Source organism: Pinus tabuliformis, chromosome X (genome assembly GCF_031772625.1).
Source record: "Pinus tabuliformis cultivar Carrire ecotype Pingquan chromosome X, CPIR1, whole genome shotgun sequence".
In the NCBI taxonomy this organism is placed as follows: domain Eukaryota; kingdom Viridiplantae; phylum Streptophyta; class Pinopsida; order Pinales; family Pinaceae; genus Pinus; species Pinus tabuliformis.
Window position 1 is genome coordinate 1,724,594,653 of NC_142308.1, and position 17,058 is coordinate 1,724,611,710.

The 17,058-nt window shown below is 39.2% G+C and overlaps 1 protein-coding gene across 3 annotated transcripts in view; it reads right to left on the reverse strand.

Annotated features, from left to right (window-relative positions):
- LOC149146664 (sodium/proton antiporter 2-like) overlaps positions 1-15,665 on the reverse strand; it is a 287,524-nt gene extending 271,859 nt beyond the window's left edge. For all 3 annotated transcript variants that reach the window (XR_016264588.1, XM_089448761.1, XM_089448762.1), the window contains exon 1: positions 15,339-15,665. Coding sequence is in view for 2 of the 3 variants with exons in the window: in XM_089448761.1 (XP_089304887.1) it covers positions 15,339-15,587 (249 nt within the window). In the remaining variant the exon portion in view is untranslated. The remainder of the gene's footprint in view (positions 1-15,338) is intronic.
- Positions 15,666-17,058: the final 1,393 nt, after the last annotated feature.

Consider the following 17,058-nt stretch of genomic DNA (forward strand, 5'->3'; position numbering starts at 1 on the left):
ATAGCCAAAATTCAACAAAGCAAGGAAGTGTTAGAACGCGAACATAAAAATCTTGTGGATATACATTACAAAGAAATAATGGAAAAGGACGAAGAAATTTCTCGTCTCAAGGACCACATCGAAAAATTACTGGCACAAGTGAAGAAGACTAAAGTCTCAAAGAAAGAACTCAAGCAGCAATTATCAGAACAAGAAGAGGAAAATTTATCTTTAAAGAACCTTAATAAAAAATTATTAGAACAAATCAAAGATCTAAAAGATGAAAAACTTAAAATTCAAAACATTGAAAATAAGGTTGATGAATCAAAAACCAAAGAACTTTTACTTCTAAGAAACCATAATCAAAGTCTTCTCAATCAAACTAAGAAACTTAAGGAGGATAAGAAAGCATTAAAAGATAAGTTGGAACAAGTCACTCAAGAAGAAGTATCGAAATCTCCAGTCACAACAGTTCAAGTTGAAAATAAGGGAACGAATATCGATCCAGTGAATATGACAACTCAAGAAGACAAGTCAGTTGAAGAAACGACACACGTAGATGTTGCAGTTCAGACAATGGGCATCCCAAGTGAATGTTCCATAACCAATTCAACAACATCTTCGCCAGAAGAAAATCTAAAAAATTTATATCAGCATTTGAATCATGAGAATAGACAAATCAACCAAGCTGTGTATCAGGACCACTCAAACCGTAGACAACAAATTAATGTTTCAGAGAATAATGATGTAACATCAATTCCGTCTTATGCTGACAAGTCGTTACAAAATTTTAGTGATCAGAATATTATACAGAAGATTAATCTGGGATGGTCTGATCCCTTCTCAGTGCGACAATTTTGTTTGTCACTAAGAAGATCATATCAACTTGTATCGACGAGGATGACTATTCCGAGACAGAAAGACTTTCGAAGCCGAAAAACAGATCAAGCCGTTTTTCGACAAGCTTTGAGGACAAAGCTCTTTGAGGAAGGAGGAAATGTAACGAATAAAATATATATAAATAATATAAATATAAATAATAAAGATAAATTTTAATAATGATTAGTTAACTAGTAATTAGGTTGAAGAGGCATGTCTAAATGAGACATGACCCTTCATGAAAAGACACTTGCCTGATATATAAGCAAGCCTCTCGTTCTCATTTGTAAAATTCATCATCATCATCATTCTTATTCTTATTCATATATTTAATATAATATTTATATCCTCAATGGATAATTTGATATTCCAAGTCTTTTGGAGTAATTAATCTATAGAAGGAACTTTGTTCGCTTCAAAAACACCGTTATTTTTGGACCAATGTCCCTGGAAAAACCCAACTCGAGATAATCGGTGCAGCAGCTGAGTGTTTTATTACCATACAGTAGTAAATCTGAGTACAAATATATGGAAGCTCAAATCTAGCTTTCCATACAGAGGAAATGACTAACAGAAGTCTAGTGAGAAAAATCTCACTTCCACCGACGATTCGACACTAACCTTAGCTCAAGATGAGTTGCTCCTTGCTGCCTCTGAGTCACCCTACGCAAATCTGAGTCACCCAACTCATACCAACGTCTCTCTCACTAACTGATCAGTTTCTACTCTAGAAACTCGATCTTCCTAGCCTCCGAGCTCCCACTCCGGCGTCTGGCTCTGAATTTCGACTACTCTTCAGCAAAATACGAATCTCCCTCTGAAGCTCTGCGCTGCCTCTCTGCACTGTGTCAGCTTCTCTGTGGAGCTCTCTGTCTCTCTGCTATGCACTCACTTTGGGGGCCAAAAAGTCACTTTTAGACCCTCAAAACCCATTTTTCCTAAATCTAGTTGGAAAATTGGAAATAAATTACCAGAGAAATAAATAAATGGAGAAATAATAAATATTTCCACATGACAAATGAAGTGGAAATGACATGTAAATTACAAGTCAAATCAAAATCAATCAAAGGACAAGTTAAAGAGTGATTTGGCAACGACATCACCAAAGGAGTTTGTGAAAATTCGATGACCCCGAATCCTACTACAGCAACTGATAATGTTTCTTCTATTCATTAAATTAATCAAACAAATTATTTGCAGTTTCCTACAGCAAATATCAAAACATATACACTGTAGCCTTCACAGAATAAATAATGCGGAAGAAATAAAAACATTGGAAGAATAGATGCACACATACGATAAAACACCGTTATTTTTGGACCGATGTCCACAGAAAAACCCAACTCGGGAAAACCGGTGCAGCAGCTGAGGGTTTTATTATTATGTAGTAGTAAATCTGAGTACAAATCTATGGAAGCTCAAATCTAGCTTTCCATACAGAGAAAATGACTAACAGAAGTCTAGTGAGAAAAATCTCACTTCCACCAGTGATCTGACACTAACCTTAGCTCAAGATGAGTTGCTCCTTGTTGCCTCTGCGTCACCCAAAGCAGACCAGCGTCTCTCTCACTGACTGATCAGCTGCTACTCTGGAAACTCAATCTTCTTGGCCTCCGAGCTCCCACTCCAGCTTCTGGCTCTGAATTTCGACTTCTCCTCAGCAAAATACGGATCTCCCTCTGAAGCTCTGTGCTGCCTCTCTGCACTGCGTCAACCTCTCTGTGGAGCTCTCTATCTCTCTGCTATGCACTCACTAGATTGGAAAAACTTCCTTTTAGCCATACTATCTCTGCCCCTCTCTTACTGAATCACCTCTAATAACACACATTTGCTACTCTGGAGATCAATTTCCCAGCCAATCGAATTCCTTCCTCCTCAAGTGTGTTCTCCAACCCCCATCGAATTTCTTCTTATAATCTCTTGTTGAGGCTTCAACAGCCAAGATTAAAACATAATCAATTGCTTAGATTAACTAGAAATCGATCCAAGTTTTCTTCTAGAAGATTCTCACCATGACTTAATTAATACCCTTTAATTAATCAATTTTCCTAAGTTTAGACTTAGGTACCATTAAAAAAAGATTAATTATTTTAATTAAGTCGTCTCTGGGTGGAATTTCCAAAAACGATTTATTGGTTTTGGAGAATACATGTATTTTAGCCTCTCCACAAAGTTTCGTCGCTAGAACACATATGATGCTACAAAACTAACAGAGTTAATGCACCCATGGAGGTCGAGTTACCTAATAGCTTGTGGGGTCAATTTGCCTTGTTGGCAAGACAAATCTCCTTGTGAGATCAGCGCAGGATTGAGTTCAGTTTGAAAAGGATTTGATTGAGGAAAAGATGGAGATTGGTCTCCACTCACACCTACACTACACACCTAGCACAAGCAATCTATCACAGCGTATATGCACAATAAATCGGGGACCTATGCACAACTAGTGGCAGCGTACACACAGCAGCACGAGTTGTAAGGTGTCATTCCCTTGGCTCTTGTTGAGGATTTGGTTGGAGTTAACTCCCCATCCACCTACCATCATTCACACATGGCATCCTATCAGATTTGCACATGAGGAAAAAGGATTACACTGGCCAGCAAGGAGGATTTTCGTACTAGTCAAGGGATAGTCCTCAAGCCACTTGGAATTTGACTTGTTCTCTTGGAATCTATTGTTGCCCAAATTGTACACCCAATGTGACAATGCTCGGAGCTGGGGTTGTCACTTTGATCCCTGCTCACTCCGTTTAAGTTATCTCCTTAAGGCAAGCTAAGGGGGGTAGTCCCTGAAAGTAAAATGATGAGGAACCTGTTGAAAATCAACAAGTTTAGGAGATACAAATGAATATCCTAGCAACTTGATTAAAATGATATGGCAAGTAAAATAAATAAGCACGAACAATTAGATTATTGTGAAAATTCTTTGAAATGCAGCAACTAGAAATATTTCTTCTAACTAACAAATTAATTATGCAGTTTATTTTGTTAACAGCAAAATAACGAAATATTCACACTGCAATTTCTTCACCAAATAAAATATTGTGGAAGCAAAAAAATAGGAACTGAGAAATGCTAGCACACACACATAAAAATGACACTGTTGTTTTTGGACAAAAGTCCCTGGAAAAACCCAATGTGGGAAAACAGTGCAATAGTTGAGGGTTTATATTTTATTATATGCAACAGAAAATATGAGTACAATCTGGATGTCGAAAACTGGCAATCCTACAGAGAAAATACTAGCAAAAAATATTGTGAGGAAATTTTCCTCACCCCACAAGCAATCTGGCACTGAAACTGGCCTCAGAAACCCCTTTGCGAATTGCCCTGCGTCACCCTCTGCGCAGGCACAATTTATCACTCTCTGGATCTCTCTCTAAATTGCCTGTCCAACCTGCCACTGACTCTGGAAGTGTCTCTCCTGGCCTCTGTGAATTTTCTTGCCCCTGGATCTCTGAAATGACCTACCGAATCTACAAAATGAACTACCTCCTAGAGGCTACTACGCAACCCCTGCGCAGCCTCTCTGTAGCTATCTATGCCTCCCTGCAAATGACTCCCCGAAACTGGAAATCGTTCCTCCGGATACTGTCAACCTCTCTTGCCACTTTCAACTCACCCACTAGCTCAATCTCCACTATTGAATCACTCCTGCTACTGGGAATTCGAACTACTTAGGGCAATTGAGTATCTGCACTTGTGTGTTCTCCATCTACCCATTGACCTCCTCTTATAATCTCCAGTTGGGACTCCAACGGCCAAGATTAAAACTTAATCGATGGTTGAGATCATCTCCAAGTCGATCCATGTGAGTTTCTAGAGAATTCTCACCTTTCTCAATTAATTACTATTAATTAACTAGTTTTCCTAAGTTAGACTTAGGAAAAATTTAAATGATGGTCAATTAATTTAATTGAGTTATCTTTAGGTGGAATTTCCAAAAACGATTTCTGGGTTTTGGAAAAACCCTAAGTTTTAGCCTCTCTACAAAGTCTCAAGACTAGAACACCATTCGATGCTATAAAAACTAACACTTCCTCTTAGCGAGGAAGGTCTTCTAGCGCTGCACTACTACAACACCCTGTCCCTATATCATCCTCCGTTACACGTTGTTGATGTCTAATAATTGTAGCTTCCTGCCACTATCCACCAACCACTGCGTGTTGATTTGGGGTAGCATTGGATGTGCTCTAGCCACGAAATTTGGTGGAGAGGTTGGGGTACATGAGATCTCCAATACCAGAAAGGGTTTGGGCAGATTCTAAACAGTTCAGGAGATTAAAATAATTAATATTTTTAATGGAGTCCCTAAGTCTAAACTTAGGGAAAATAAATTATTAATGTGAATTAATATGAAACTATGTTAGAATGGTCCAAAAGACATGGATCAAGCCAGATCTAATCTCAGTCATTAATTAGGCACTTAATCTCGGTCGTTGATACGTCAACAGGAAAAGTATAAGAGGAGGCTTGAGGGTCACTTGGAGAACACACCAGAGTGATCAGTCATTCTATTCTCTAGAGCGGCATTTGCTAAGAGAGATAGAATTATTGATCGGGAGATGCAGCTGAGGGGCATTTGAGTACAAAGAGACAGAGAGGCAGAGATAGTGTTGGGGGAGCAGCACAGTAGCCAAGCAAAGTGACGCAGAGCCAGCCAGGGCTCACGCAAGGCCACGCAGAGGCAGTCGGGAGTTGCGTAGAGCCTCAGAAAGGCCAACGTTGTTGACGCAGAGGGCCAGAGGGTTGACGCAAGGCCTCCCAGGGCTAACGCAGACCCATCTGGGGTGACGCAGGGCTAGCGTGAGGTAGAGAGGGCTGACACAGTCCAGAGAGAGGCTGATGCTGGGGTCTCTAGGACAGATTGGTACTGAGTAGCTGCCGGAAGGATTATTCGGGGTTTTAGCCAAGAGATTTGTTAAAAACTGAGAGGTATTACTGCCAAGGAAATTATCTGTTGGGTAGGCCAGTTTCGGCACCTAGATTGTACTCTGATATTGCTTAATAAGAAAACTCTCAGATGGCTGCACCGGTTTTCCCACATTGGGTTTTTCCAGGGACATTAATCCAAAAATAATGGTGTCATATGGTGTGTTTGTTTCTGTTTCTTTTAGTTGTTGATCTATAATATGTTGAGCATGCACTAGTGTTTATTTTCAGTATTTACATTGTAAATAACTTGTTAAGAAAAATCACAAGTAGGTAGGAATAAATCAGATAAAGTGCATGGAGGGTTTCTAACTAAGTAAACTTAGAAACTTCAACATGGTATCAGAATGTGATTGCAAATCATAGGAGGACTTAAGGACATTAGCCGAGCAGAGCAATAGCAGCAGAAAACAGTTGTCCTGAGGTGACAGAAGTTGTTTCTAGCAGAGCAGCAACAAGGAAGGGTGATGTAGTGCTTACGTCATCAAGGGTGACGCAGTACCTACATCATCACAAGTAGGTAGGAATAAATCAGATAAAGTGCATGGAGGGTTTCTAACTAAGTAAACTTAGAAACTTCAACACTGCACTAACTCTGATTCATCTGACATTGACTGTAGCTTAACCATGTTGCATCTATGTTGCTGCTAACATTGCACTGTACATCATGTATTGCTGCCAACTCTGCATCTGCACTGCAACCCAACTAACACTTCCTCTCAACTATTGTTGTTGCTACTACAACTACTGCAACTTAGAAGCATCCAAAAATACTCTATCCCTACTTCTAAAACGAGTTCTCCAATATACCCGTCTGTTCTTTGAAATAGACAAACTTAGCTCTCCCTAGAGTTTTCGTGAGTATATCTGCAACTTGCTCTTCTCTGGGAACATACTGTAGCTGGACAGCTCCACGCTACACATAATCTCTGATGAAATGACATCAAATATCTATGTCTTTTGACATGTCATGAAACATTGGATTCTCAGAGAGCTTGATGCAACTCTGATTATCATAGTAGACACTGGTCGCCTCCATCCTCTGCCTAAACAAGCTCACCAGCAGCTTCTGAAGCCATATAGCTTCGCACGTAGTTGTGCTAGCTGCCATATACTCTGCCTCTGCAAAGCTCAGTGCTACTGACTTCTGCTTCTTGCTGCATCAAGAAACCATCCCTAATCCAACCCTAAAGCAGTACCTAGAGGTACTTTTCCTATCCATTGAATTGCCTGCCCAATCTGCATCTGTGAATCCACATAGTCTGACATCATCCCTTCAAGTATATTTCAACCCATACTCTATTGTGTCGTGCAAATACCTCAAAATGTGCCTCGCCGTGTCCAATGCACTCTCTTTGGCTCCACCATAAACTGATTGAGAGTATTGATCGCGAAGCAGATATCTGGCCTAGTGTTAACCAGCTACATGAGAGAACAATTGTCTATACAAGGTGGGGTCAACATCCTTGTCATCTGATGCGTCTATCTTCTTCCAGTTGATGATCATGGGCGTAGACATGCATCTATGTCCCTGCATTTTGAATCTCTTTAGAATATTTGTACCAAGGAAGATCTCCCCGTCCTTCTACGACGCTTCCAATCCTAGGAAATAGTGCATCAACCCCAAGTCCTTCATATCAAACTTTGCTGCCAGGTTCCTCTTGCAATCTTCTATGAGCCCTGATGACCCTGTCAAGAAGAGGTCATCCACATACAAAACTAGGATGAGCAGTTCATTCTCTACCATCAAGTAGTAAAGGTTGGGATTTGTGTCACTCTTGATGAATCCCATCTGCTGCAAGTAGTTGTCAATCCAATCATACCATGCCTTGGGAGCTTGCTTGAGCCCATATAGAGCTCTCTTCAGCCTGCACACATGTGTGTGCCTCTCATGTGTCTCGAATCCCTCTGGTTGTTCTATGTACACCTCTTCCTCTATCACCCTGTTCAGGAAGGTTGTCTTAACGTCCATCTAGTGAGTCTACCACCCCATCTGAGCTGCTAGGGATATAACTGACCAGATAGAAGTGTATATGGCAATTGGGGTGAAGGTCTCTTTGTAATCTATACCTTTCTTCTACACATACCCCTTTGCCACGAAGCTAACCTTGGACTTCTCCACGTTGTTGTCTGCAGCGTACTGGATCTTGTAGATCCATTGAGAACCTACAATTGACTTGTCCTCAGGCCTCGGCACCACCTCCCAAACATCGTTCGTCATGATAAAATTGTACCCTTCTACCATGGCATCTATCCACACCTAATGCTATGTGGCCTCCTGATAGTTGGAAGGTTCTTCAACTTATGCTACCAATGCTTGGTATTTGTCATGTTTACGCTCTCTCTTGTTCATCCTAGGAGCTCTAATGAACTCCTTTGCATCTCTTAATGTCTGACGAACTTCCCTGTTGATTCGACCACTAGTTTGGCCACCTCCACCAAAGTTTGGCTCCCGAAACTCTGCAGAGGATTTCAAGGTCATGAAGCCCCAAACCACCATGGCCCTTAGGTTTGCAGAGCTTGTCCCAAGCTACCAAAGCCCACTTCTTTTTCTCTTCCCCTTTTCCCCAAAGGAAATCTCGTTGAATACTCCTGATTTGTTGTATAACTCCTTTGGGAGCAGGAAGAGCTGAAAACATGAAAATGAGATAGCCTGCAGGACAACCTTTGTAAGCACAAGACACCCCGCCAAATTCAAAGACCTGTAGGTCCATTTCCTGACTTTATCTTGAAGTATATTAGTTACCAGCTCCCACACTCCCTTACACAGAGGTTTGTCAGTAAGAGGCATTCCAAGGTACTTGGAAGGTAACTGAGCCCTTTGAAACCCAAGGATTCTGGTGAGGTTCCTCTTAATAACAATGTCAATATTGAAAAAAAAACTTTTGATTTATCAAGGCTTACCACTGTACCAGCAACCAATGCAAAGTCGTTCAGGGTTTGTTTGAAAGATCTGGCTTCCTTGATTGTAGGAATGCCCTGCAGCATTGTATCATCCACAAATTGTTGATGAGTAGAGGCAGCCCCAGCCTCGTAAGTTTCAGACCCTAGATTCTTCCTTCAGCATTTGCCATTTTGATCGCTCTGCCTAGTCCTTCCATCATGAGAACAAAGAGGAAGGGGGAGAGCGGATCCCCTTGTTTGAGACCCCTAGAGGGTATAAAGGTTCTAGAGGGTGAGCCATTAAGCAGAATGGAGAAACCAGTCGTGGATACAAGGGCCATAACCCATCTTATCCAGTTGTGGTCGAAGCCATAAGCTCTTAGCACTTCCCTGATGTACGCCCAACTTAGCTTATCATAAGCTTTCGCTAGGTCCAGTTGCATGATCATACTAGCTTGCTTATTGCTCTTAAGAGAGTGTACTACCTCGTGAGCTTGTATGATGTTGTTGAGAATCTGTCTTCCTTCTACAAAACCAGTTTGCTCCTCTGAAACTAGAGTGGGAAGAAGAGGCTTGAGTCTGTTAGCAATCACTTTGGAAATAAATTTGTACACCACATTACATAAGGCTATGGGTCTGAATTTGTCCGGTGTCATAGCTTTTTCCTGCTTTGGAATCAAAGCTATGAACGAGGCATTAAGAGCTTTCAAAACAGTTTTGGATCTTCTAGAGTCTTCCACAACCTCAAGGATATCTTGTTTGATTGTTTTCCAGCAAGATTTGAAGAAATCCACATTGAACCCATCAGGGCCAAGAGCTTTCCCATTTTGCATCTCATTGATAACTTCACTAACCTCCTCTTCAGACACTGGCCTGTTAAGATTGTAGTTGTCTTCCCTGGTTACAAGCTTAGGAATGAACTTTGTGAATTTGTTAATGAACCGAGCTCTGTCGACGAGAGGCTCCTCTGCTATGCTAAGGAAGTGTTGAACTAGGACATATTCTATATCTTTGTGAGAGACGTGCTCTTTCCCTTGAGAGTCTTTAAGTTTGGAAATTATGTTGTGAGATCTGTGATCCAAGGTTGATCTATGAAAAAACTTTGTGTTTCTTTCTCCTTCTCTAATCCACTGCACCCTCGATTTCTATCTCCAGAAAATCTCCTCTTGCATGCACCGATCCTCCCATTCATTCTGAAGAGAGTCGGCCTGAGTTTTCCGTTCCTTGGTAAAACCCTCTGAGATGTTGATCTGATTAATCTCCTGGAGTTTCTGCTCAACTTCTTTTTTGGCTTTAAAAATATTACCAAACTCTTGTTTATTCCAATCTTTAAGCCTAGATTTGATGTGTTTGAGTCTCTGCTGCAACACGAACATTTTAGTGCCTTGAACGGGCCTATCTTCCGTCCACCATTTGTCAATATCGATGGTGAAATTAGGGTGAGAGAGCCAGATATTTTCAAACCTAAAAGGTCTGTTCCTCGGTGTACCCATAAAAGTAGCTTCCATCTGGACAGGTCAGTGGTCCGAGCCGCCGAAGGGAAGGATTAAAGCTGACATATCTAGGCCTGTGATAAAGAGGTCCTCTGAGATTATGAATCTGTCTAATTTAGTGGCGACTTGAGAAGCCCCTCCCCTTTTATTATTCCAAGTAAAAATGCAAATTTACTGTTTCTGCGTCCACTAGCCCCATGTTATTCATGAAGTTCTGGAAAGCAATGAAGTCCCTGCCTAGTTTTCTAGTACTGCCTTTTTTCTCTGTAAGAGATTTGATCATATTGAAATCCCCTACCAGAATCTAGGGCATATCAGGATATCTCTCCCTCAATTTCTCAAGGGAGGTGAGAAGCTTTAGTTTGTCTTCTAGTTTTTGAGGACCATAGACGTTAGTGATCATGTAGATCTCCTTATCTCCCAAAGGTTGAATCACCGTCGATAGATAATTCCTAGAAGCTTCAGCATCCAGGATTCCAAGTTTTTGAGGATCCCATAGAGTGAGAATCCCACCCGCCGAGTTATCCGCTTTAACCTCTAGATACTCATACTTGATTAACCATTTGTTGTGTAGCTCTCTGATCTTGTCCATCGAACATTTTGTTTCCTGAATAAAAACCATATCTGATTTTTCTTCTTTTATTCTACTGCTAAGATTTTTTTGTTTCCTTTTACTTTCTAGACCTCTGATGTTCCAAGTTGTAAGCTTCATTAAGAAAGGTTTGTAAAGGAGTAACTGGTAAGATCCCTCATCTTACCTGAGTTAATCATAAGCTTCCCAGATTCAGACAGTAGTTCATTCTATTTTTTCCTTCCTCTTTTCCTACCTGGGTTCTTGGAAGAAAGCATCAGTGTATCGTCCATGGTTTTCACTCCCCTATTCTCCTAGCTGTCATGGTTTCTTTTGACTCCGGAACACTTTGTTTGTGATCTCCAGAGGAAGAGCTGTTGAACCCTGTCAAACTCCGCTTTTGGCAGAGAGTTTACCCCTTTGATGATTCCCTGCTCCAGAAACTTTTCCAGATCTAAATTTTCCCTCTCTAGAATCTCCTGCAGTTCATGGTCTTTCATTCCTACCTCACTTGGGGTCATCTCGTTGTCCCTACTGAGCTCCATCATGCTCCGCAAATCCTCCATTTGTTTGTTGTTTTCTGGTATATCCTCCATATCAACATCCCTTTCCTTCTCAATGGGAATATTCTCTGCTTCCTGGTTCATCCCATTGTTCTCGACTTCTTCTAAGATCTTGAAACTATTGTGGTTCGGTTGTTCGTCTTCAGTGATTTTCTTTTGGTTCCGCTTGCCTCCTTTCCCTTTACCCCCAACCTTAGTAAACCCTTCAGGATCCTTGCCTGTAGTGACTTTCATATTTCTCTCCAGTTGTTCATTGGGCAGTCCCTATATAAGTGCCCGTGTTCATGGCACTTACAACACCTAAATGGGACATGTTCATAGTCCACCGCCTGCACCCATTCCTCGTCATACACTTCTAAAATGATTGCATCCGGAAGTGCCCCCGATAAGTCCATTTCCACACATATCTAAGCGAACGAAGTGTATTTGCCTCTTAGAGTAGCATCTGAGATCTTTATAAAATGCCCTAGTTTGTTGCCGATAGCCTTAAGAGACTCCGGCAGCCAATAATCTAAAGGGAGGGAGTAGAGTCTTATCCATACCAGCACCGAGGTGAAAGTCTCTCGTTCTGGAACAAAGTTCATTGCCCATGGTCTCATGTAAAGGCCTGTAGAAGCGTAAAAATAGGGTCCTCCCTCGAACACTCTATCTTTATCCTCTAAGCTTGTGAACACCGCCGTGAAGAAGCCCTTGGACCCAAGGTGAAGGTCAATTTTCCCCTTTGGTTTCCAGTGGTTCCTGATCCATGCTTGCAAAGCCTTCTCCGTCGGCCAGATCCCCATAAATTTACAGCTAACAGCATACTCCGCCATGTGTTCTCTATGCACCTGCAGCGCTGGGTCACTTAAAACAACTCGAGGAATGGTGGTCGACTTGGGTTTACAGGCCCAGGATGTACTCAGAGGAGCAACTTTCTGACTGCTAACCTTTGTTCTCTTCTCCTTACTAGCTTCCTCAGGATTCTCTTCCTGTCCTTGAGATCCAATGGTTTCCGATATTTCTTTATTCTTAGCCTCTGCTACTATCTCCATTGGTTTCTTGAAGCGATGCGATCCACCTCCCTTGCTTCTGTCCGCAACCACTTGACTGTAGGAGGGAGCCGAACTCCCCCCTTCGCGCCCCACCATGGTGACCAGTGACCAAACCCTAGAGCAAAACCCTAGTTTAGATTTGCAGAGCTCTCTAGAGATTACAAATGTTACTGAATTGGAAATTCTTCTTATATATGCATTTCATTGCATAGGGGGGCAGTTAATTTATCTTATTCTTCCTTTATTTATGCATTTTATTGCATAGGACTGGGGCAATATCCTCATAGCAAGGGGGTAGAGCTCAAGTTTCTTTGGCTTTTGATTTATCGCTAATATACCTTTTGTTTTTTCTTTTGCATTTTAAAATTACACAACATCAACCTCGGGCATCCAAGCCCTTTCTTCTCATGGGATTGTGAATCACAAGCCTTTTTTGGGTACATGTAACAACAAACCTTAAAGAAAGGATAGTGGAAAAGGGGAATAGATGGAATGTGTTAAGCATGGAAAGATATGGGCACATTCTCCTTATCAAGGTCCCCCAATAGTACCCCTCCCCAAGAATGGTGACACTAGATTAGGAAATTGATGATAACCACCAAGGTGAAACAAGGCAAAAGGGATAACTTCCAAGCATCGTTATTCATTGTTTGATTCAACCCATGATCCCTACTTTCACGCCAAATATATTGAACATAAACACTTAATATGAAGCAAAGGACAAAGATACCTCATGTGTGTCGAGTGTGTGTCATCATCAACAAATAAGTGAGTTAAGCATGATCTAAGAAGCATCTACAGGCTTTTGTCTATGGAGAATGTTGAATGTCATCATTGGGACCACTGTCTATGATGTGAATCATTGAAGAAAAAAATATCCTATAGCTATCCCTACAAGTGAGGGGGTAACATGAACCACTATTGGATGGTTGTCCCCTACATCAGGGGCTATGCCCATTATAAGAGGGAATAGCTACAGAGTAGGACATGCTAGGACCCTGTTAAGGAAGGTGGGAGCCATCATAAGGAATATTGAGGTTAACATAGGGCACGTTATAATGCCCATTATGGTACTTGCTCCCCATAGTGATTGTCATATTGATTAGTGCCCACTAAGAAGGACAATTCACCAAACTAATTGATAGCATAAGTGACTCTATAATGTCGACCACAACGTGAGATGCCATTGGTGTTAACATATCATGAAAACTGTGTCGAGGGGCATACAAGATGACAGTGTATAAATAGCGAAAATGGGCATCGATAAGGTCAAATCTTGTGCTTTAAGGATTGTCTCTTCTTTGTTTTACTTTTAAGGCATGGTTATCGCCTAGTCTTTGGCAATGATGGGTAGGAGTGATTTCAAAAACCAGTCCAAGAGGAGGGGGTCATTGAGTCCATTTTACACAAACTACATCATCAACACTACTCGTGGGTGAAGATTTCAACCTTGATGTGATGGCAGACTGGTAACCGAAAAAGGTTAGGAAGGCCTTGGCTAGAGACTCAAACATGGCATGGCTCCCCAGTAGATTGCTCAATATAACATTTAGCAATTGCCCCAATGGCAATACATTGAAACAATTGGAATCAAACAGCAGACTAAGATAGCGTCAACTTATTTGGGCAAGAATAATCCTGCCAACATTCACAAGGTACCCACAAAATAATCCACCCATTGAACTAATAACAACAAAAGGATCCATAAAGAAAGTTTTTTGTTCACGGGAGAACCAAATTAGTTCCAACCACATTGGGACAAAAGATAAAGTTGACCAAATATCACAATCCCATGAGCTATAATAATTGGAAAAATCATCCGACCTTAGTGCCGAGATGCCTTTTAGCTTCTTATTTCTAAAGTTGGCATCGAACCATCTGAAAACTGTGGGCCAGTTATCGAACTCCAACTGCAACACTGACATTGCAACTAGGTGGAAGAAACTCTCCGACTAGGAATTTCCATCATTGTTGTGGCAGTTAGCAATGTACAAGAGAGATACCCTAATATGGACACATTGTTGCCTGTAGGTTGTAGCCAGGAAAATGTCAATTCATAGTTTCCCTCGTCTATTGAATCAACAAGAAGTGAGTGTGACTGCATGGTAGGTACCACTATTGTGAGTCCAATTTCATTCAATGCTCTTGATTTTGCAAACCCTCCTGCATATTGAGAAATTATGAAGTCTATACATGCAATTTTTTTACTTTTCAATCTGTTATGAGCTTTAAAGATTTGGAGAAGCTTGGTGGTGGATGTTTCCCGCAGTAATTTAGTAAACATGAAGGGTTCATCTAAAAGGAAATGATTTCTAAAGAATTTCTTCTCTTAGCTGTGGAACATCTTTATTGTCTGTAAACTCTTTAGAGCTTCAATTGATTTTTTTCTTTGTGATATTCTTCTTGCTCCAGTTTAAGGACATGCTGATTTATTTTGTTGAAGTTGTTCAAAACTGTTGCTTCTAAGCTTTTAAAACCACAGATATCTAAAATGCCAATTTGAGTCACAGAATCTGGATCTTGCCCAATTAACTTGTTGATATTACCCCAATCATATAAGCATGAATACACAGACCTCGATAGAGCATCATCCAAAGGCGGGTGAAAAGATTTCGTAATGCTTCTCTCTCGCGTCATGATAATGATAATTTGGTGGTAAAACGTAGATGTCTGGTCCTTTAGGGTCGAGGAATCATGCTCTTTCCATGAAGCAAATTCAATATTCCTCGAGTATTATAGCTCGCACCATCTGCAAATATAGCTTCCTATTTTGCAAGATTTATGCAGCTAATTTAAACGATAGCATTTCAATAGGGATAAAACGAAGCTTAACATTTTTTTATAAATAAAAAATAGAAAAAGATTAACAAACAAAAAAAGTACTGTTTCTGACTTGAAAATTTGCCTGTTAAATTTGCTCATAATTGGTGGTTATAGGTTTAAAAAAACTGACCACCACTGCAGACTGCCACAACTAAAATTTAAATAATTGTTATTTAGAAATAAATACCTCGGTGGTGCGGTCTATGGGAGAGTCTTCCTTTTCCACTGAAGCACTTGGGATAAACTCCCAGCTTCTTTTATAGCTCAATCCCGGCGAAAAAGGTCTACAAATACTCTTACGACTTCTTGGAAAACGAAATTGAGGCCCGTGGCTGCACCTCAAATGTCCATACACCGAAGCTTCTGTATGAATCGCAGTAGCTTCAAAAGTTCTGAGCAATAAATTGTTAGCTATCAACTGCTTGGCCATCACCATTTCTTCCCTTTCAAAATCCCAACTCAGTGCCCACGGTTAGTAAATATGCCAACGAATCTTTACTTTGACAAAGATATATGGTATACGTGATACTTAAAAATATATATTAATATCTACGTCAACACAAGGCTGACAAAATATTTTCAAAATATTTCAGATATTGTCAGCATATACGCGGTACTAATTATATAAAAAATTTCAGAAAGAAGGATAACGTATTAAAAGTGCGTTAAAAGAAAATAATATAATAAAACTTGGCAGAATAGTTAGTGTCCCTGTTGCCTACTTAATTATTGAAATAATTTAAAAATATGAACTAAATTGTACATTTGAACAAAGGTCACAAAATAGTTATTTTTCTTTAGTTTAAATATAATTAAATTAGAATAAAGTTAACAGAGTAGTTATTTTTGTTTACTTCAAATATAATTAAATTAGAGTAAAAAACAATAAAAATATATATTTTGTTTAGTTTAAATATAATTAAATTAGCAATTGCATCAAATATTGCAAAGGATAAGTTATAAGGCATAAATTCCAAAAGAATCATGATATATAAAAAATTATTAAAAATAAAAATTAATAAAATAAAATATATATATATATATATATATATATTATATAGATAAATTGTTAAAAAAATATAATAAATATTAATGAATTTTGACTAAATACACTAATAAATTTTATAGTTTTTTAATTAATAAAATTTGAATACAAAAATTTATAGTATTTTATCATATTTATTTTTAAATTCAAATTTGAATTAACAATTATCCAAATCCATATCCATGACATCATTGAAGATAAAAATTAATAAAATAAGAAAATATATATATATTTTTTATATAGATGAATTATTAAAAAAATATAATAAATGTTAATGAATTTTGACTAAATACATTAATAAATTTTAGTAAATTTTATATTTTCTAATTAATAGAATTTGAATACAAAAATTTATGGTATTTTATCAAATTTATTTTTAAATTCAAATTTGAACTAACAACTATCCAAATCCATATCCATGAGATATGCAATTGAAAATCGAAAGTTTTATGTTATTAAATTTGATTTATCAGAACGATGTTAATGTCTATATTTAATATAATCTCTCAAGAGTCCTGGTTTTGAAAATCCTAAATATCAAATGTTCAAGCATTCTTAAAGAAAGTCCATTCTCTATTCTTACGAGAAACTCATCAAAACTCGGATATCAAATGTATTCATCAAATCCTATCAAATGTAAACATCATTCCTTCATGCTAATTTGGAGTTTATCTTCCTATCACATTATTATATCATTAGCCAAAAGCCCAAATCTTATCTCATTATCACATCATCAGCGAACGTCCAAGCGCTTTTTGATTAAATGATTAAATCATAATCTTGATGAACAAGATGGTGTTGTGTGTAGAAAGTCCTTATTTCTATTCTTCCTTAAAACTCATTAGATATTAGATGTCACCAT